Here is a 20,673-nt window from a genome sequence, read left to right as displayed (position 1 = left end):
TACAACATCAGTATAAAGCCATAATTACATCCAAAGTCTTTTGCATACTTTTAATCCGATCAGATTAACACTTTAATCCAAGTTAAATTATGTCAACAATTCAGACTGCAAACCACACAAGAGCAAACATCTCATGAAAAAGCTCTAGAAGAATATTTTTTTTTAGAAGGTGTCTCACTTAGCTTCAAACACACTGTTACTGGCAGTTCATGAAGCTCATAATAGACTGTTTCTGGAGTAAGGATATAAAGTATTGTTTGTCATGTCGGTACTAGCTGCTGCCTTTCCCTAGGGAAAATAAAAAAGGTTTTTGAACCGAGCTGAAGTAGTTTAGGATAAACATAGTCAGAGTTGAATTTCTTCAGACTGACCCCAAAGGCAGTTAGGTACAGGCTGCAAGACCACCCAGCTACTGGAGCTAGGTTCAAAAAGACCCAACATATAAAATTTGGTTATATGGTAAAACAGCATATGCAAGATGCTGTTTCTCCTATGCCATAGTCAATAGGTGCAAAAGGGCATGAAGCAACCATAGCTTCTGAGCGCCACAGCACACTAGGAGTAGCTCATTCTGGCACACCATCCTCAGGCTGCTCTTCTCCGACTGAAACAACCACAAGTGAAGGCACAAGGCACAGTGTGCATTTTTAGGGAAAAATCAAAGCTTTGCCAGCATGAATTGCCAGCTTGGGACCACTAGTTGCCCCAGGATAAGTGGCTAGGAACAAAGTTCATATGACATGTCACAGGTGACAGCAATGCTACCTACCAGCTCTCTTCTATATAGGGGCCGCATATCGGCAAGCACTATACTTATGTGGCTGCTGCTGGAAATGAGCTATTTGGGCAGAAGCTGAGCACAAACTCTGAATCAACCAGAAGTTGAAACTGCTCCTGTCAAACAAAAGGTAAAAGGAGACGGATTTCAGACTTTTTCAGCTAGCCTGCTGCAGGATGATGTGGCTACACAGAGCTGCACAGCTTTGATGGGTACCAAAATGAAAAGGCAATAGGTCATGGAAAAGTAAACTATTGAACAACCCTTAGATACTGCCACTGAGCTGCCCATTCTTAGAGCATCTCTGCTTGAAGCTGCTTCAGGGAGTCTGCCCAGAGTATAGCCACACAGCCTATTGTGAGCATGATTAGAAGTTTACTCACAAGAAATTAAGCAAGGCTCAGATACTCTTCTCACTCAGAAAGCTGCCTTTAGAAGGGTATTGCTCATTGACTTATATCCACATACACCAAATGATAGCCAACCTGTAGAAAGATGACCCTGGGGTTTATAGGCTGAGTTGCCTCAGCTATGGCAGTGCGCACCCGGTTGGTGGCCTACGTTTAAGGGGTTTAACTTACAGAAGACTGGTAGGGGCTGCACTTCCAGAAGCGCTGAAGTTTTAAACAGCCTCTTGTTGCTAGCAGGAGGTATAAACGTTACAATGCTTCATATTTTGTCAGTGTAGCCTGAAGGAATCCAAGCCATCTATACATATCAATGCTTTTGAAAGACTTGTTTTCCTTCATGTGTAGCATATAGGAAGTAAAAGTTTAAGAAAGCTACTCAAACAGCAATATGACCTAAAGTCCCCATATTTAATGTTAACACCCATTCCAAGAACAATCCTATTGAGTCAAGTATTTATCTCTAGTGGTCTGAATTAAGAGCTCCAGGTGATAAGTAATTTGTGAGAGTTCTGTGCCCAAAACCTTGGTTTGTCATTTTACATCCCACACAAAGTCTTACCATACAACAGCTTGTTGTATCAGACATCTTTATTTGCTGTATTGCCCAAGTGTACAAATACTGAATGTAGTTATAGAAATTCAAAATATATTGTAGTAGAAATCTGTCTGGGAAGTGGAATGTTAAGATATTTACTTTATAAAATAACAACACTTATATAAGTCACTCCCACTTGCAAGTTTTAAATATATCAGGGCTATGAAGAGACAGATTACTTTGTGATCCTGCAAAAAAAATTCTTCTCAGAAAACATTTGCTGCTAGATGAAGTCAGTCAACAGCAAATTCATTTCTTACATTTGACTCATTTTGAGTTATCAGCCAACAGGATGTTAGCTACATCCAGACAATTCATATGCAATTCAGCTGTCATTTATACCAAGAAAGTCAAAGTATCACTATCAATTTATTTAAGTATTAGTCAAACAGAATCTCAGTGACAATATTTATTTTAAGCTAATGAAGTCAAGCCAACAAGTTACCCCTGGCCATTGAGTGCAATTGATGCTTTTTTCACATTTTCAGAATAAGGCGCCTTAGTTCTTGAACAAGTCAATACAGCTTTGCAGGAGAGAGACATTGTTCTGGAAAGGAAGAGAATTAGATTCAGACGAGTGTGACTGATAATTTAAATCCTGCCTCCCACAATGAAGTAGCTTCCAAAATAGTAGGTCCATCCCATGAATTTGTAGACTATGACAATTCTAAAGAGCTTATACTGCAGAGACAATCATTCAAGCAGTAAAGCGTCAAAACCAGACCATACAATCTGCCTCTTCCTGCAGGCCTGCAACCATGACTCAGTTTGTGGGAAAGAGAGGGGCAAGAGACAGAGTAGTAAGTTTAAGTGGGCCTAACTGAGCAGTACTGTCAAACCTTTTAAATGTCATGTTCCAGCTCAGCACTGAAGTCCAGGACCATCACAAAGTGGGAAATCAGACTTTCCTTCTTCAAAAGCAGCTGAGGATGCACAGTTACCTCTTCCTGCTTTGTTCTCTACACTAAATTAACAGACCCTGTAAACCTGTGTACACTTTCCTGGATTAAGCTGGTAGTAGTACATGGTGTGGTCTCCACAGCTTAGTTCAAGCCTGCTCAGTAAAGACTGGCAGAGGCTGCTACAAAGCCAGTGTCCCCTTTCACTGACAAGCCAAGCAAGAAGGGTTGATGGTTAGATCACAAGCTGCAGGATGTGCTCTCACAGCACTCAGGAATACTTGAGGCAGCAGCTGCCTCTAGATGCAGGAGGGGTCAAACCCCACAGATGAGGCTGCCTCATGAGAATTTAGGTGAGCTGTTGTGTACTACCTGCAAAATTGAGACTTCTCACTTGCAGTGCAATAGGCTGATGTCCTAGGAGTGACAAGTTGAAAACAGACTTTCTGCACGAGACAGATAAGACTGTCAGCATTTTGTTCTTTGTATGCACTACACTACAGTTTTTCACTTCCTTTCCCTCTTCAGATATCAGCTAAAGAGCCCAACTATTCTATTTTACACTTCCTAGTTTTAAGGGGAACCCTGCAAACCCTCCAAGTTACACAGTACTCTCTTTCAAGCTATGCCTGTTAAATTCCAAAAAGCACACACCTTTGCATGTTTTATTTCCAGTTCTGCCATTTCAATTAGGTTTTTGCGGAATGCTGCTATCCTCTTCTGTTTGAAGCTCATCAGTTCTGTAGGGAAGAACAAACAAACGAAGACAGATGTACAAAGCGTGACTGCAGTTTCAGTAGTGGCCCTTATGTTTCATGAGTTCTGTTGTACAGCTCTAGTTACAGTATTTGACCCCCAAAATGTTCAAGAGTTAGTCTTGCTGTTCCTAGCCAGAACATGCATTCATCACATGATACTGACATTTTTGTGAGGTAACAGCTTGTCTGAGACAGAAAGGTTTTGTAGGAAGATAACTGAAATAAAACAGAAGTCAGTCACACAAGCTCTGTGAGAACACAGAACATTTAAAAATCAAGAACATTAAAGGAGTAGCATGCATACTGTGAAAGCATGTTTCCTCTATTTTATATTGTCCAAGGGCACCTACTAAGAACCAGTGTTTGAAACTGCATGAGGCACTTGGCTGTACTGGGACACAGCAAAAGCCTGTTTGCACAGTTCTAATTGAGATAGTCAGAAGCCTAATTTGTTACCTTCAGGTGGAGGCTGAGAACAAGAGTTCAGCCTGGAAAGCAAGTACTAAGGGCTTACAGTCAAGGCTGTCTAGTACTGACATTGCTCCACTTCAGACAATCATTCTTAAAAACATTTAGCTGCATTAATTTTACAGGCATCTATACTGCCCTTATGATGTCCAGACTATTTGCTTCAGGAGAGTGTTCAGAAGCCTTCAGTAGTTGAAGGTCTGGACTGCAGTAAGATCTCCCTTCAGCACAAATACAGCAAAGCCTGTTTTACCTTGTTTTGCAGATTCTGAAATTTTTTCAAACTTCTGACAACAATCCTGTTGATGTGCCTCAGCCAGCCTGACATCCTTGCTCTTTAGTCTGGCTTTATCTAGAGCTTTGTTAGAGTTTTCGTAGTCAACAAGAGCCCTTGTACGTCTGTACAGAAGATCCTGAAAGTAGACAGGAATATTGCATCAAAACCTTAAGACAACCACTTCCCAAACTGAAGTTGCAACTACCTTAGCAGCAGCAGGTTTCACTTCTTCCAGCACCAGATTCTGCTTCTTCCCACAGGTATCTATAACCTGCTATGCTCTTAGCATAGCAACAGCAGCCTTTCACCAGCGCAGTATCAGATTTTCAGGACAGCCACTTGTGCCTTAGTCAAGGAAGTCCGATGGCTACTGTAGGCATTGCTTGTTCCCTTAAAGTAGCTTTATCCTTCCATAAGGTGTGCATCTCCACTAAGAAGGAACAGCACTTTCTGAATTCCCTATCTACTTCTAGTACGGGATACGCTATCATTTAATTTGGAGATCTGACAGTTTGACTGAAGCACTATACTAACCTAGACATGAGAAGCAGTACAGGTCCAGCACCAATTCCTTTCTAATCTAGCAGCAGTATAGTCTTGATATCTAATAGCAGTACACCACACAGAGGGAGCCTGTAGGGAACGTTCCAGGGTAGATGACATTAGAGGTATGACACTAAATGAAGAAGCCCATCAGGTTATACCTAGATACCATTTCTCAGCATAGTTACCCTCTTGTCAAGTCAAGTATTGATTAGAAAAGAGTTGCTGGCAAGGCTTTTGCGGTCACATCAGTCTTCCAAACCCCTCTTGGAAGTCCAGACTCCAATAGCCTTCACCTGTTACTGCATATTCATAATAAAGTACTTTAGTAGTTAGGATTTACTTCAGGATTTTTAGTTAGTCATCATTGGTTTTACTGACAAGTCATGAGTACTCAGGCAGGGGAAGGGTTAGAACACTGCTGCAGACTCAAATTCAGTTTGCTCTAACTTACAGAAAGTTAAAGAGTTCTTCCTCTCTACATGCCCATAATAAAGCTAAGCTTCAAAAGGAAAACTGTTCTCACCTTAGCAGCTTCTATATTGAGCATGTAGTATCTCAACAGTTCAGAGAGCTTTAAGTCTTCATCAGACGAAACTCTACTCTCTACCTTCTGCAGAAAAGAACAGTTGGTATGTAACAGGAATCAGCAATATCCAGGTTCAGAGAATCTTTCCCCTCCCAAAGCTTTTCTTACCCTGAGTTTCTCAAAGAGTTCAGCAACTTTCAACAAGTACCTGGGGGGGGGGAAATGCATAAATAAGTTTTAGATACTTCTTAGTCTGATAAATGTCAGAATCAATTGGCAGAAAACCAAGAAGCTGAAGGCTGGACTTTACTCCTGCATACAGACCCAGACAAGGGCTTGAAAAAAAGACTCTGGTCTAGGCAAAGACTGGGACAAAAGGTTCAATGCAAGAGGTGCTGGATTTCAACCTAACAGACTAGTACAGTTGAGCAGCTAGACACCATTTAAAAGTAACAACACTGATCTCTAGACCATAAAGGTCTTGTGCAGAATTTCCCTGCTGCTACCCTCCAAGAGGCATGAACTGTCTTGTTTATTCAGCTATATACTGTTTTAACAAGGTCTTGGTAAACTGATAGCAAAGTTTAGAGAGGTGAAAGAATTCACCTCAGAAAAGGTGAATAAGTTCCCATAGCTTAAAATCCTCTACTATTCTGGAACTTCAAAGGTCCAGAAGATAATACATGTCTAGTGTAAGCTGTGGCTGTATTTAACAGCACATTAGAACACAGATGCATAATCTTTCTCTCCCATATTCTCCAGGAGATTGTGACCTGAAAAAATTCAAGGATTCCTCTGTTTCGAAGGAGCTTAGATGACCAGCTCAGTTAAGCTCTAGGGCACAACTAGCAAGAGATCAGCTAGTTAACAGTCAGATGCAATTGATAGTGTTAGGTCTGCTGCACCAGGACCATCAGAGGAAAGAAAGTTTCAGTGTCACTTGTTTGCAATTCAAGAAACTCAAACCAGCTAAGACTCAGTCCCCCAGATTTTACAGAAGGAACATGATATTCCCAGACTCAGGACATGTTTATGAACAGTCAGAATTGCTTACCTTTTGATAACTGTAGGTTCTTCTAATGCCAGACTGTTCAAGCAAGCTGAAGTATAAATATAGTCATCTGCAACATCTGCAAGAACAAGACAAGGTTTTCAGGCTACAAATCAGTAAGACTGCAAGGTCTTTAGAAAGGTCTTTGAAAAGATTCACTTTTATGAGATCTTGTCATCTTATCTGCTTTTGCACATGCATCCTTGATTCTGTTGTAGTAGTTTACAAGAAAAGTCTTCTCTTGCTCAAAAAAGTCTTCTACTTCCTGAAAGAGAGTATGACCTGTTAAGTCAGTTACATTACTGCAGAATACAAGCTCTTCCTTATTTTGGGAAGGGGCAATGAAATAACCATAGCCACCAGAGCTTTATGCCCAATCTTTATTGAAGAGCAGAGTTCAAGACAAGATCCTGAGCCAAAGGTTTGACAAAACCAAGCTGTTTGGCAAGCTTCTTTTTCACAATGAAGTGAAGATGGACTTGAAACAGTCACTGCAGGTTTTATGAAGCAGCCAGTAAGTTGGTATTGGACAGCCCTTAGGGCTACCAACTACAGGAATTTTATTTCCCAGGCCTGCTGCAACACAACAGCTAAGCAGTTTACAAGCTTGCTTCACATCCACACCACAGATTATATGCACTGTCATATTTCATGACATTGTGTTTAGGACAGCAAGTCTATTAGACAAAATGATAGAAAAACTGAAGCTGGACCAGCTACAGGAGTCTTTGGTATTTGATCTTATCTAATGCAAGCACAAACCCATAAGTCACATTTGTTCAGAACTCTAAAGTATAGAAGAGGCCAATAGCACATTTGCTGAAAGCAAAATTCCTTCCTCCCCACCAGTAACTTGTCTTAAGGTAATTCTTGTGCATCTACCAGAAACTTAAAATACACACTTAAATTTTTAACAGCATATAGCTTCAATGTCTTATTTCTACAGAAATCAAAATTAATATAGGCTATTCCACCCAACTTGGGACAGCAGTAACAAGGAAGATTAGCTTCAGTAACTGAGCCTCACACACATCAAGCCTGAAGCAAACATAACTAGCTTCCCTGGAGCAGAAAACAAGAAACAAAACAAGATTAGGGTAAGAAAGAGGTAAACCAACTACCTTACCTTGACCCCAGAGAAGAGGACTTCATCAGCACTCTTTACCACACTTTTTAAAAAGCCACCAAACATCTCTTTTGTGTTTTTCCTCCGAACACTCAGCTGCAACAGAGAGGCCAAGACAGCTTTGAAGTTATCCCGAGGCAAAAAAGTGACTATTTTGACACTTTTATATCTAGCATGTGACAGAGCAGCCTGATTTCCAAGCTCTCCATAATACCCATATAAGCTGTATAGGGATGGCTCATGTAACAAATGGTTTGACTAGAAGTTTTTTAACTATTCTGTGCCACAGATCTTTCCCATCCCCAGAAACAGCTCAGTTGATCCAAGATATGTAAGGAGGAACATCTGTCACTCAATTAGGTGTGACAAAACAGATGCAGCGCTAACGTTAAGACACCTCCATTCTTCCAGTTTAGGACTGGGCACCACAGCACAGGTACACCTGAACCATACTTGTTCCTGAGATATCAAGATATACAGAGCTGGCTTCCTAACCAGCTTGACTAGGATTTAAGAAACACTGAGATTTCTAGCAGAAAAAGGTCTAAAGGTCAGACTTTCATCCTTTAATCATCTCACAGAAGTACTAGCAATATCTGCTTGCTGATGCCGCACACAAATTTACATAACATTCTGACAATACCCAGAAAAAGCAACAGTATTCCTAACATCTTGCCTCACTCAGAAAGAGGAAAAAAGTGTCTTACATCCTGGTCATACTCTAGGAAAACATGGAAATTGCGATCTTTGCTGAGCACAGGATGAGAAGAAATCCGCTGAAGGAAGATTTCATGTGATGATACAGTCTTCTTGAAGACAGCGAGGTATTCACTGAAAGGAAAGAACAGACTGAGCTCCTCTCTTGTACCACCTTCTTCAGTATACAAAGAATTGGTTTAAGTTTATCCAGTGAAAGTATTCAACAGCATGCTTCTGAAATAGCTAGCTAGTGATAAAGCAGCTATTTTCAATCTCTCTAGCTAGGATGATTTCCAGTTTGAGGGAAACTTTTGGCAATACCTCAGCTCCAAGATTTTAAAGATTATGGAGCAGCAGACAGCCTTCAAAGCAGTTACACTCAAGATCAGTCACCACCAAGTAAGTTGCTCTCCCAGGAGGCTTCTTTAAGTGCAGCTTTTGGCAGTAGACTCATTCTACTTACGCTTCCAGCTCTTGCTTCATTTTTGCAAACTCTTCTTTTGTCATAGATACTTCTCCTTCCCCCAGCTTCTGCATCTTTTCTCTGGGACCATCAAAGTCAGGTTTTGAAGGTGCTGGAGGTATCTAGCCAAGGAATTGGTTAGTGACAGATGTTAGCAAATAAAGTTTTCCAAAATTATTTCTAGCTTTCTCTGGAAGGGGGCCCTTTTGCCTCATCATGACAAGCCAGTAAGACTCTGCACTCAGGTATTCTAGAGGCATGTTGATGTCTAGGCCCCTATTTGCCCCTCCCAGCTCTGTGCTACTCCTGCCCCAGGAGGGAAACCAACTGAGAGAAACAGCCTATATAATCCACCCTGTAACCAGCCATCTTCTGTGGCCCACAGGGCCTCCTAAAGAATCATGATAGGAAAGACTACATTAAATAGAGTATTTCACTGTCATCTTCAGGCAGATATCAATACCATCATAGAGTCAGGAACCCTCAGAGCATCAAGCTTTTTTTGCTGCTCCAAGCTATATAGAAAGTTAACAGAGCCATACCACCCAAATTCTTCTGTAATTGAGGCAAAAGGAAACATATAGAATACCTGAGTCATGAAACACTAGTAACATTGGTAAATCGGACTTCATGTCCTTACTAGTATGCACTTTAAAACGCTATAGGCTTTTGTTTAGAGTTACATTTTTTAGGAAGTACTTACAATGAGTCCTGCATACTCTTCAGTTTCAGTGAGCGTATCATGCAGCCACACAAAGTCTTCATGCTGCCTTGTAACTGAAAACTCAGGGCTTTGAAAAGCTGGCAGTGTAGTCTGGAAGAGAAGATATAGAAGCCCTACTGTTTTGTAAATTAGTGCTTTTAGAAACAGCTCTGTCCATTTCCAAAAGGAAACTATTTTGCCTAGTAAGAGCCTCGCCTACTCCCTTTTAGCTGAGCTGGCACTCATTCGAGAGCCTTACTACTAAGGAGACTATTTAAAGAAAAGGCACTGTTGTGGAACAGCATTAATGCAGTTTATTTTGTGAAGTTCCACAGTAGCTGGTTTCCCTACCCCTACCCCCCCAGCCTTCTTGTGTTGAGCTAGGATTTGTTAGCAAAGCTAATCTAGTGTATCAGCTACCTTATCTCTGTTCAGAAAGAGTACTCAAGTCTTGGGAAATCTGAAGTTTCTGCATATATATATATATGTGTGTGTATATATATACATGCTCTCAGGCATTTAAGTGGAAAAGCTCCATCTAATTCATTGCCAAGCCCATCTTCACAGGCATGTGTGTTAGAAATACACAGATCACTTGCATAACATTTATGAAAGCCACTTTCTACACCATGATCTTACCTTAGTATGCACAGTGAACTTCACTCTGTCCTTTTCACTTAGGGCATCAGGTATATCGATTTGGAGAGAAGGATCAACATTCAGGTCTACAGATACAGACCTCAGCTGCAACAGAATTCACAGTATAAGCCTTGGTCAAGCATCAAATAGGTTTAGTGTTGACAGCTGATGACCAGTCTAGCATCAAGAACCACACTGCACTAAACTGCTGCCTCCAGAAGAGCGCATATGGGCAATCAAGACCGCTTTGACACTACCTGCTTGCTAGCATCAAGTCTGAAGAACCCATTGTTAGAGTTCGCACTAGAAGTCTTTTCTCAAAAGCAGCATCCTCTTTCCAGTACTTCTCCAGCTTGTTTACCTGGAGCGTATCAAGCCAAAACTATTATGTCATTTAGAAGATAGCAACAACCCTAAAAGTTCTCTTCATTATCCTGTGCCTCCAAAATACATGGCAGAACAGCTCAAAAGCCTAGCCTTGTGATCCATTTCCTCACGCTTAGATCAGAGACCTGCCTTAATCTAAGGCAAGAAGAATTACGTGTTTTCATTTATTACAAATAGCAAGCCATAGGCAAGAGACTGATGCTTCTTCAGCATCAGGTGAGGCCCACATTGGCCACCACTGCCATTCTGATCTTCCAAAACTACTGCACATGTTCCAGTAGCTGTTCTGACAGCCACAGACACTACATTCTCTCTGATCTTGGGGAAAGTAGGGCAAGAAATATCTCCAGGCTCCCATAAAGTCTAAAAGCCAACTGTTTCCCAGAAGCAGGACCAGAACAAGAACACTGAGGCACTATCACTGCATCTATTTAATCTTATTTTCAGGATACCTGGTATCATATTATTCATTGCCGCTAGAATGTGGATTTGCTGTTAAGGAAAGCCCCTATAAACTGGTACAAGAACTAGCCTCAAAGACATTTGACATTTGCTTTACAAAAAGCTATTTACTGCTTGTAACTGCAAGTATCTTTCTCTCCTAAATTCAGGTCTTGTCTTATCCATTCTAGACAGAACTCTAGCAACATTTTAATGCTATTTGTTTCCAATCAGAGCAGCTCAGAAGAGGTTTCTGAGCATGCTATGTGAGAAACCCTTTACAGGAGATCTCAGAGCATACCAGGTTCAATAAAGACCAGACTTGCCTTCACACTGCTTCACACTAGCCTTAAGCAGAGCCAGCATCTTCCTTTGGGTATTTACTACTTCATTCCAAGTTAAACTTTTCTAGATCAGTGGAATAGCCTTCTTAGTTGAAGATGCTCAAAGTTATACACCACTAACATCCTCAAGTCATAGTGCTATTGAAATCCCTTACAAGGACAGCGCTTGCTCCCTGAGATGAGGCCTTGATGCTCAGCATGCCACCCTGTTCTGGGAAACTGGAGAAGCAGCCAGATTGCACTCAGAAGCCGTAAGATTCAGCATAGCCACCAGCACATTTCTCCCTCTGGTTTACAATTTGAGCTTCCTTTATCAAGTCGTACTTCACTACTTATACCCAACCACTGAAGATAAATGGCTTCAATTCACTATGTGACCTCAGAAGCAAGCAAAAAAATTTTAAGCATATCCAGTATGGATTACTAAGATTAATGCATACATCCAGTTCTTACATCAAGTAGAATCATATATTTAGATACCAAGGAATAGACTTTTACAAGCTATTAGACAGTAGTGATTGCCAGCTTCAGTCATCTGTACTCCAGAAGCATGCAGGAACCTTACCCTATTGCATTATGGTGATTCCTGTGCTATGAGATCTGTCTTCTAAGAGGCCCTCCTTTCAGTGCTGCAGCCTAACAAATCATTCTTATTTTCTGCATAAGGGAGAAACTGTTGGAGATCAAGGTCACAACACAGGAAGTTTGCTGATGAGTGACCATCAGAGCCAGGCTGAATCCCAAGGTTATCCTTTAGAGATAATTCTGAATGCCTTCCCAGGAAAGCAAGCTAGAGAACTGGACCACAGCTGATACTGTTTCACCACCCTGCAGCATACTAGTGCCAGACCCCATCAGCCAGGAGCTTGCCCCTACCACCTGCTAAGCACAAGTTTCAGCACCAAAGCCCGCAAGCAAATGGTGCCAGACAGCATCTGAGCAATCCTGTCATATCACAGATAGCTTGAATGCTGCCTTAAGCTTCTGTAAAGCTGCATAAGAACTGTTGAGAGGTTGCCCTTTATAAGGTGAAGCTTTGCTTCCAAGAGCTTTGGAAACTCCCTCCCCCTAGTCTGGCCATCTGTGTACTGCAGTCCAGATCTGGTAGACAAGTCTCTCTGGCTCCCTGCAGAGGACACAGCTGTCAGGCTAGCGTGGATTTGCCTCTATCCAGCCAGTGCCTGCCTGGACTCCCACTACCACCAATGGTTACTGCTATCATCTATGATCAGGCTCTCAGGCATAAGTGAGGGATACCCCAGCCACTGTACCCTCATCATCCATGCTAAAAAGACTTCTGTCTTCTACACACAGCTGTTAGCTAGAATTAGGAGGAAGTAAGTAAAAGATACACCTTTAAGCTTTATGACTGTGGAAAGACCTTGTATGCAGCATGTTGAGCTTCCCATTCTGACTTCTGTCAGACAAAAGGCTTTCATCCCATCCTGGATATTGCCTTAGCAGCAAGCAAGAACGCTGAGCTTACAGAGCATGCCCTGGAGCAGAGTTCCTAGCAGCCCCAGCACTGCTTACATCCCAATGGACATGGTGGAACTCCAAACATTACAGGGATTCCAACAGTACATTCACTTCTCTCCAGTCACCCCATGGGACAGATTATTACACTTCCCCTACAGGCATGTGATTCTGGTACTTGCTAGGAAGACACAGACCAAACAGTACAGAGGTACATAGTTCAGAGGTCACCGACACCGGTTTGGGCAGAAGCTGCCCCATTCAAACACTAGAGGAAGGACAGGTAGAAGGCCACCGTTCAGACATTAGTTTCACTGGGAGCACAGCTTGCTGTTGCCAACTGAATGAAAGGCAAGTTGGTCAGGGTTTCCCAGCCATGTAACACTTGCAGCCAAAGCAGTGAGATGCAGACCCCAGTGTTTTGCATCCTGCTTACTTATCTTTACTGTCCAAACAGGATCAGCAGTGCTAACAATATAAACTGCTGAGTCTGGAAAGTATGATAAGCCAAAGGAAACTGCTTCCTCTCAGCTAAACTAAGGAAAGGATTACACAAATCAGCCAGTCCTGAATTTGTGAACTTTCTTAATAAGTGTTGTTGAGAAAGTAACCCAGGATTAGATGCTGTCCTCACCCCCCTCCACACCTAGTAGTTGCCTATACAAGGCAGGTATGGACACAAGATGGTACTGCTTTGCCAAATTAAAGCATTACACGTCACAGGCATTTCTCCCCTGCACTAGCACCATAAACTGCAGAGGCAATGGGGCAAGAACACAGAACCTACAGCTTCAACAACGCCCAGAAATGCTACTACAAGAGAGCTTGTTGCCCCAGCAGGATATTATTTGAACAGAAGCAACTGGGAGTCAGCAGCAGTGCTCAGCTGTGCACTCCAGAGTAGATGTATTACACATAGGGCCCAAAGTGTGAGATCAGCTGAGAAACAGCACAAGAGTCAAGAACACCCCTATATACGGCAGTGGGATTCTGCCCCTCAGGACTACATGAAGCCACTTGCTGAAAGAAAAATCTTGTACCTCTCCTACCCTAAACATCTGCTGAAAGTGTACATGATCCAGCCTATACTTAAAGGCCGCTGCAGGCGCAAACATCAAGCATAACACTGAAGCCAGCACAGAATTATTACCTCTACCCTTCAGGAGTCTGGTCTTCAGTGAAGGACCTGGAGCCATAAGAAACAGAGGATTAAAAAAAAAACACTGGTCTGCTCTAGTCCTGTGAACATCACTGTGGGCTCCTAACTCCAGGCCAGAGACATTTAGGATTACACAATCATAGCAGCAAGGTTCAGACTACAGAAAGCATTCACACTTACTTCAGGAAGACGGAATGCTTTGCTTCCCTACAGAAAGTGCTGGGGCAGCACTTCTCCAGTGAACTGGAAGCAAGAAGGCCCCCTCTTGTTATCACAGCTCTGTAAGGCACTAACCCAGTACACCTAGAGCAGATGTTCCATACCAAGCTTTGATCAACACAAGCACCTGCTCCTGCAGCATTAGCAGCTTATCATTCAGGACCTTTCATTTCACCATCCCTCCTACACCCATCCTACAAGCAGGAATGAGGACCAACTTGCTTATGGTCACATGAAGGCTGTGCAGAGCAAAGGAATTAAACTTTCATCTCCAGGCCCCAGGCTTGTTCCTTTATCACAGCAGGCACCCAACCAATGATGTTCCCAGGAAAACACTGTCTTAGCTCTCTGGCCTGCCATGCCTGGAGACATTTCTCTGCTAGGATGTTACTGCTTCTTCCCTGTACTCCAGGCAGTTGACAAGAGAACTGAAGTTTCCCCATCCCAGTTACCAGAAACCAGCCTGCTGTCCCATACCCTTGAGGGAATATAATCCAATCTCAGCAGCTGGTGAGACATTATTCCTTACTTGCAGCACATGCTCAAAGAGCTACAGAGGATGGTGACTCCTGGAGCAGTACAGTGGGGAAACGGCTGGGTTGGGCTGGAAACTGAAACACTCACCCAAACGCAGTACAGCATCCCCATGTTCACCTCTCATTTCCCTTTCTCAGAAACAGCTTAGAGGCTTCTGGTTTGCAATGACTACAGCAACTGTTACAGCTGCTCTGATGCCTTCCCTACTTTTAGGCGCATGCCTCTTTAGTGACTTTTATTGGGATCCCCAGGGTTCCTAGGAGATTCAAGGGAAAAAAAAACCACTTTTCCCTGTTCAGTAGAGATACTGTCCACCACGACTGTCTGACCTGGAAATTAGAACAAGACATCAAGCAGACTTCTCCAGAATAACAGCCAGTGATATTAATTAATGTTTCTAGGCTTCAGGACCAGAAGACTAAAAATAGATATTATGGTACTAATTAGGACACTATCATAATCACCCGATCTGAAAGACCAAGAGAAGAGACAGCAGAGAGCATTACTATGACCAATCCAGGTACAGTTTTACAGCATTTGCTTAGAGATGTTAAAAAACCCTAATCAACAAGAGAGTTGGATCATTTAAGTACAATCCAGTGATGACCATCAGCTACCCAGGCTTCAGCTGGGCAGACCTAAGTTTCTTATCAGGCCTCATCCAGTGTAAACACATTTTCATGCTTGCAAGGATCCACTGGAAGGAAAAGCCCTCAGCCACTGAAGCTGCTTAGTTCTGTTGAGTGGCCTGAACCACTACTTTAAAATTACGCCCTTTGCAGTTTTAGCATCAGTTCTAGATGACTCGATGTTACTTCTGCATTCTAACAAAAGAATCTGCCAGCGCAAGCAACTGCGTACAACATCCGATCGCTGGTGAAATAAGAATCCGTATTTGTTCTCAAAAATCAGATTAATCCGCGTGTTTTCCACACAGCCAGGCTTCCAAAAAGAACAAGGAGCCCTTCCACAAGGATTTACATGTCACAGCGCTTTCTGCTTATTGCCAGCTACCTTATTAAAAAGCCTCTCCTCTTACTGATCACCTCCCTGCTGTCATTCAAGCAACAGTGACATACAAGACTTCAGTAGTAATTACATCTGACACTACCCAGCATCCATTACTTTTTACAGAGTAGTCTTTCTAATTAAACCAGTTTAAGTGCTCTCCAGAGAGCACTAAAAGATCATGATGCTTTCTGGCAGTTTATACAGAGCCTTCAGTTCCAGAGGGCTTTGTTTTGACACCCAGGAGTTAACCAGTAGACTTTCAGAATATCTGGCCAGCAGATATTAGTGGCATTAGTTGCTGGAACTATGTTTCAGTCATATTCTGCACAAGTTGCTTAAGTTTCCCTTTAATCAAGATGCTATAAATATGTCTGAAAGTACATGGCATGCACGGAGCATTAAAGAGCCACAGTCAATATGAAGCTTTGATTTTGCAGCCTTCACAGCAGACTTGCTGTTAGCTCCGACATTCAGCTGAAACAGTCCAAGTTACATATAACTGGGAAAATTGAAGCAGTCTTCATGTTGCTACTTATGCTATAGAAAATACTTTCCCAAATTTGTGACTTTGGACTGTAAAACTCCAGTGATGCAATGGTTTAATTATTTTGCTTAGAACAAAGATAAAAAAGGGAATAACAGCTCAATTTAGTCACATTGAAATAGCATTCCTCACCAAGTGCGGTGCCTGCCAAGTAAGCAGAAGGCAGCCTCTATAGCCAGAGCACCTGTTGCCACTGGCTGTGCAATAAGCTGGCCTGATCACTTAGCTCTCCTGTCAGTGGGATCTCTGCATCATTCTCTGCAGAAACCAAATGGTCACACACCTCCTTAAAGAGGGAGGGAGCTGCAGGAAGGATACTATCAACATTCAAGGAGACCACAGTCCGAGCAAAAGCCTCTCTAGCTCACCTTGCTCCACCTAGCAGCACACAGAACACCCACACTCAGTTCAAGGGGTCAAGCAACAGCTTTGGCAGTGCAGGTCAAATCCACCCTGCTGGAACAGTCTGCCTGCAGAGCACAACCTATGGCTAAGCACTTTTAGCCCATGTGCCATCTGTAACATGAAGCACGCCCAGCTAAAATGAAAATTGTGCAACAGAAGCAAACACCTAAGCAATGTTTTGCTGACCCCCTGCAGCAAGGCCAGAGCTGGTGGTAGGGAGTCTCAGCAATGCAGCCTCACCATGCTCTCCACCTCCTATGGATCTGAAATCGTGTCACCAGCCCAAACTGCTGGGCCAGCTTCACGGAGGCTATATGCCCTTGACAGTGCATTATCTTTATCCAGTAGCTTTCACCCTGTTAGCAGTTCATGTCCCTACTTGCTTTTGAGCCCAGCAGCATGCAGAAGCTGTTTTCTTGCTAAGTGTAAGCAAGATCTAGTAGGCCCCCATTCTTTCCAGAGCATGTAGCAGAAGTTGCCTAGCACAGAGAGCCACTGTTCAGGAGTGATAACAGCAAGTGCCAGGCCATGACTTGTCATTTTGTCTTCCACTGACTGTTCTGAGAAAGAAAAGCTACAATACTCACTCCCAGTATTTTGATCTAGAACAGTTTAACTGCAGACTGGAGCCTTTAAAATACTATCAAGCCACTGACATTAAGAAATACCAGGGTATTTGCACAAGCTTAGCTTGGCAGTCCCACTACTCACTTCACTTTCTGAAGTGCCTTTTCCTCCCCATGACAGATTACACCATCTTTCCCACTGCACTTCCAATCATCCTTATCCTAACCTCCCTTCCTCTTCCTACATATCCTGATCCTCTCCTGCTTCACCACTTCAGGGTCAGTTTTTCTGTTTATAGTTACCAATGATTCCTATTCAAGGTTAATACCTAATGAAGCTTCCTTTACAGGCATAAGCTTTTATCTACTGGCCACACACCGGTTCCATGTTGCTGTTTCCCTACCTAAACAGGAACAGACAAGATAGAAATACGCCTATCCTCCCCCCTACTGCTGAAATACCAAGAGAGCCCTACTACCTGAAACAAGGTAGTTAATCTTTGGCCATTTAGCATTAGACCTTAAAGCTACTCCAGCCCTCACCATGGGAATACTTTCCCCTCCCCCCAACATTCTTGTCTGCTAAGTTAGGAAGGACGCATAAGCACCCAAAGTTACCAACTGCTGCAAGACAGTTGATATTTTACCTTCCCCTCCACACCCTGCAAGCCTATCAAGACTTTCACTCAATATTCTCAAGTGGCAGACACTTTAATACTAGTAGTTTCACATGCAGCAGAAAAAGGTTAAATAACCACCTAGTTTACAACTCAAAACAAACAACTAGAAAACATCTATTCAAACTTTTGAGGCTTCTACTGGATTAAGATTGTTTTAAAAGATTCATATACAAGAGAAGCAGATGAAAGGATGTTATCTAAAAAAAGTCAGCCTATATACATCTTCCAAAAGGCTGGAGAAAACACAGACTAAAGAGACTTAAGCAGCCTTAACAACTTAACACACAAGTCATCTTCCTGCAAGTGAGTTAAGCTTAGTCACAACAAAAAACTTCATACTTTTGCATCTGAATGTAAATCAAGTAGGTAGCTCACAGTTACAGGTAGACTAGGTAGATTAAGCCAGGCAGCTTGTCCAGTATGAGAAATAATTTCAAACACTGTCTACATACACACACATTAATTCACAAAGTTCCTGTTTTATCATTTAATTTGCATTTTCTCTGAGAGGTTGAGAGCCTCAACACTGGGTAACACCCCATGCTCCCTCAAAGACAAGACATAAGCCTCCTTGGTGCTTAAAGCTTCAATGCTACTACAGAGAAAGGAAAACCAAGTCAGCTACAGATGTGACAGCCAAAGGAAAGAGGTGCCACAGCTGAAGTGACAGCCTAATTAACACAGGCCACACAACTAGGAAGGCTGGTCAGACACACAAGGCAGCTCACCCACTGAGAAACAGCAAGTTTAAACATCTCTAGCAGAAGCACTTACAGCACTTCCTTGCTAGCCCCCAGCCAGAAGTCCTGACAAACAGGTCCAGCTCCTGCATCCCACCAGCAGGCCCAGCTTGTCACCCTGCTCCCACCACAAACTAGACGGCCCATTCACAGCCTGCACTGCCTTATGGCAGCTGCAGAGCCCTTCTCCTCCCCACCCTGTTTTTATTTCCCCCCCTCTTTATCTTTCTCCAGGCACCCCTTCCTTCAGAGGCAGCACACCACACTCACCCTGGGCAGCTATACGCTGATCACCTGCCCTCAGAGGACCTTGGGCACAGGGAGCAAGCAGCACAAGGGCTAAGAAACCCAATAATTAACGCCCCGCGAGGCCAGCCCAGGACTGAGCGCGGCCCTCAGCCCGGCCGCACCCCCACAGTTCCCTTCAGCCGGGCCCGGGCCGCCGCCCTCACCTTACTCTGCGCGTCCTCCCGGAGCAAAGCCATGTCGCCCAAGCACGACCAACCGCTCACCACCACCCTCCTCCCCGCCACCGCCGCCGCCTCCTCCTCATATAGCCCGGGGAGGAGCCGCGACCGCCTCACACCGCCAGCGACACACCCCCACCGTCCCGGCGGCCCCCGCGCGGGCCCCGCTCCCGGTGGAGGCCACGGCGGCCGCCCCCTCAGGGGTGGCGGACATCTTGGATAAGGGCAGGGTGCCGCTTGCCTTCATCCAAGATGGTGGCGTAATGTTGGGGTTTTTCCCTTCGCTTTTCAAGATTTCGGGTATTCTTTTTAGAAGTTTTCAAAGAATGTTCAAAAAAAGCGAAAGAAAGAAGGCACGCCTCCCTCACAATCGCTCTCGGGGGCTCCAGCGTCGAGCTCCCTCCAGCTCCAGCGCGGGGGAGGGACCAGGCCTGGCGGCGGGGGAGAACTACAAATCCCGGCAGACCGCGGGGCGTGCGCGTGCGCAGTGAGCGCGCTGGCGGTGGCCCGAGCGCGCCTGCGCACAGGTGTCTGTGTCTGTGCGTGGCAGCGGCGGGAAGCGCGGCGCTGAGGTAAGGGTTGCCTTGTGTTTTGTTCTTCGGGGCTGCTGTTCGTGAGGGGGCTTAGGGTCGGGGTCGGGCTGGCGGCGGTGGCGAAGGAGGCGGCGGCAGCAGCAGCGGCGGCAGTAGCCGCCTGTAGCAGTCCGCGGTGGGGGGGAAGGGGACCGGCGGACTGAGGTTGTTGGGCCGCTGGTAGCTGTGGTGGTGAGGCGAAAAGGCGCTCCCTCAACTCCGGCATCTCCACCAGGCCTGGGTTAGCTGGGGGAGAGCAGCAGCTTGCCCCGGCTGCTGGGCCTGCAACTCCCTCCCCCTGAGGTGTACCCCTGCACCCCAACCGTACGCCTGGCAAACGTGTGCCCACCCCTGTCGTCCCCGGGTCTGACACCGAGCGGGCCGCATGGCGGGGCTGGGTGGGCATGCCTGCTGAGGCAGTGGGGCAGGCTGGCGTCAAGCAGGGCTTCTTGCCCAGAGTGACTTATCCCTCAGGGAGTGAGAGGGAAGGCCTGCACAAGTGTAAGCTGTCCAGCGCTGTCTGGGATTTTCAGGCATCTGGTGCCTACGTGGAAAGGTTGTCTGTCTACTGGAGGGCACTGAGATTAGGCCAGCTGTTTCACAGATTGCTTTGCCAAAACCCCTGACTGTCTGTTACAACCCTATTTTCCGCTAATTCTCTTCCCAGTGCTGAAGCTTCTTGTCTCTCTGGTCCAGTGGAGCTCTGTGGGCTTGTGCTTTAATCTGGGTTGCTAAATTAATTTTTTTTTTGTTATTTTTTTAAAATTTCCTTTTTCTCCCTATGCTCTTAATTTCCCAAAAGAGGGAGGTGTATTTTTGACCTGGATAAGTTCAGTGATTTATCTTGCAAACTGCAAGGAACCAAGGAGGAGAGGTGGAGGCAGGGAACAGGCAAATGTGCAAATTCTATTGATATAGCTGTCAAAGCCCTGCATTATTACATTGTAACTAGAAAAAAGAGAAAGTGGTTATTCCAACCAAGAAGATAGATTACTGTTGTCTCTCTACATCAAGCAGCAATGCTTCTTCCCAGAGAAAAACTTCTGATGTTAACTTACAATTATACCTTCAGCAGTGGATTTGCTCCCCTCAAATAAGGGACAGAGGGCAACAGATCTGTACCTGTGTTTAGTAGTGCTCTTTCTTATTATCTCTGAAGTAAACTAGTGCTTTTTTTTGCTTGATAG

General features: G+C 44.2%; 2 protein-coding genes across 2 annotated transcripts in view; one reads left to right on the top strand and one right to left on the bottom strand.

Annotated features, from left to right (window-relative positions):
* MGME1 (mitochondrial genome maintenance exonuclease 1) overlaps window positions 1-20,673 on the top strand; it is a 215,286-nt gene that overhangs the window by 185,552 nt on the left and 9,061 nt on the right. The window lies entirely within an intron of this gene.
* SNX5 (sorting nexin 5) lies at window positions 1,759-19,047 on the bottom strand. The gene is made up of 13 exons (XM_075749472.1): window positions 18,900-19,047; window positions 9,939-10,043; window positions 9,300-9,410; window positions 8,597-8,718; window positions 8,142-8,265; window positions 7,435-7,530; window positions 6,468-6,573; window positions 6,312-6,387; window positions 5,426-5,465; window positions 5,255-5,341; window positions 4,162-4,321; window positions 3,337-3,422; window positions 1,759-2,330 (listed from the first exon to the last, which is right to left on the bottom strand). Exons 1-13 carry the CDS (start codon window positions 18,930-18,932, stop codon window positions 2,283-2,285), a joined length of 1,194 nt encoding a protein of 397 aa, XP_075605587.1. The 5' UTR covers window positions 18,933-19,047; the 3' UTR covers window positions 1,759-2,282.

The sequence above is a fragment of the Balearica regulorum genome, chromosome 3 (assembly GCF_011004875.1).
Source record: "Balearica regulorum gibbericeps isolate bBalReg1 chromosome 3, bBalReg1.pri, whole genome shotgun sequence".
NCBI lineage: Eukaryota > Metazoa > Chordata > Aves > Gruiformes > Gruidae > Balearica > Balearica regulorum.
This window is presented reverse-complemented; position numbering and strand designations above follow the sequence as displayed.

Coding starts and splice junctions, on each gene's coding strand:
- SNX5 (XM_075749472.1), bottom strand. CDS start 18,932: ATGGCTTTGCTCCGGGAGGACGCGCAGAGTAAG. Junction 8,266..8,596: donor ATGAAGCAAGAGCTGGAAGC/GTAAGTAGAATG, acceptor CTTTCCTTTCAG/TGAATACCTCGCTGTCTTCA. Junction 2,331..3,336: donor TGGAAATAAAACATGCAAAG/GTGTGTGCTTTT, acceptor CTTCCTTTCCAG/AACAATGTCTCTCTCCTGCA.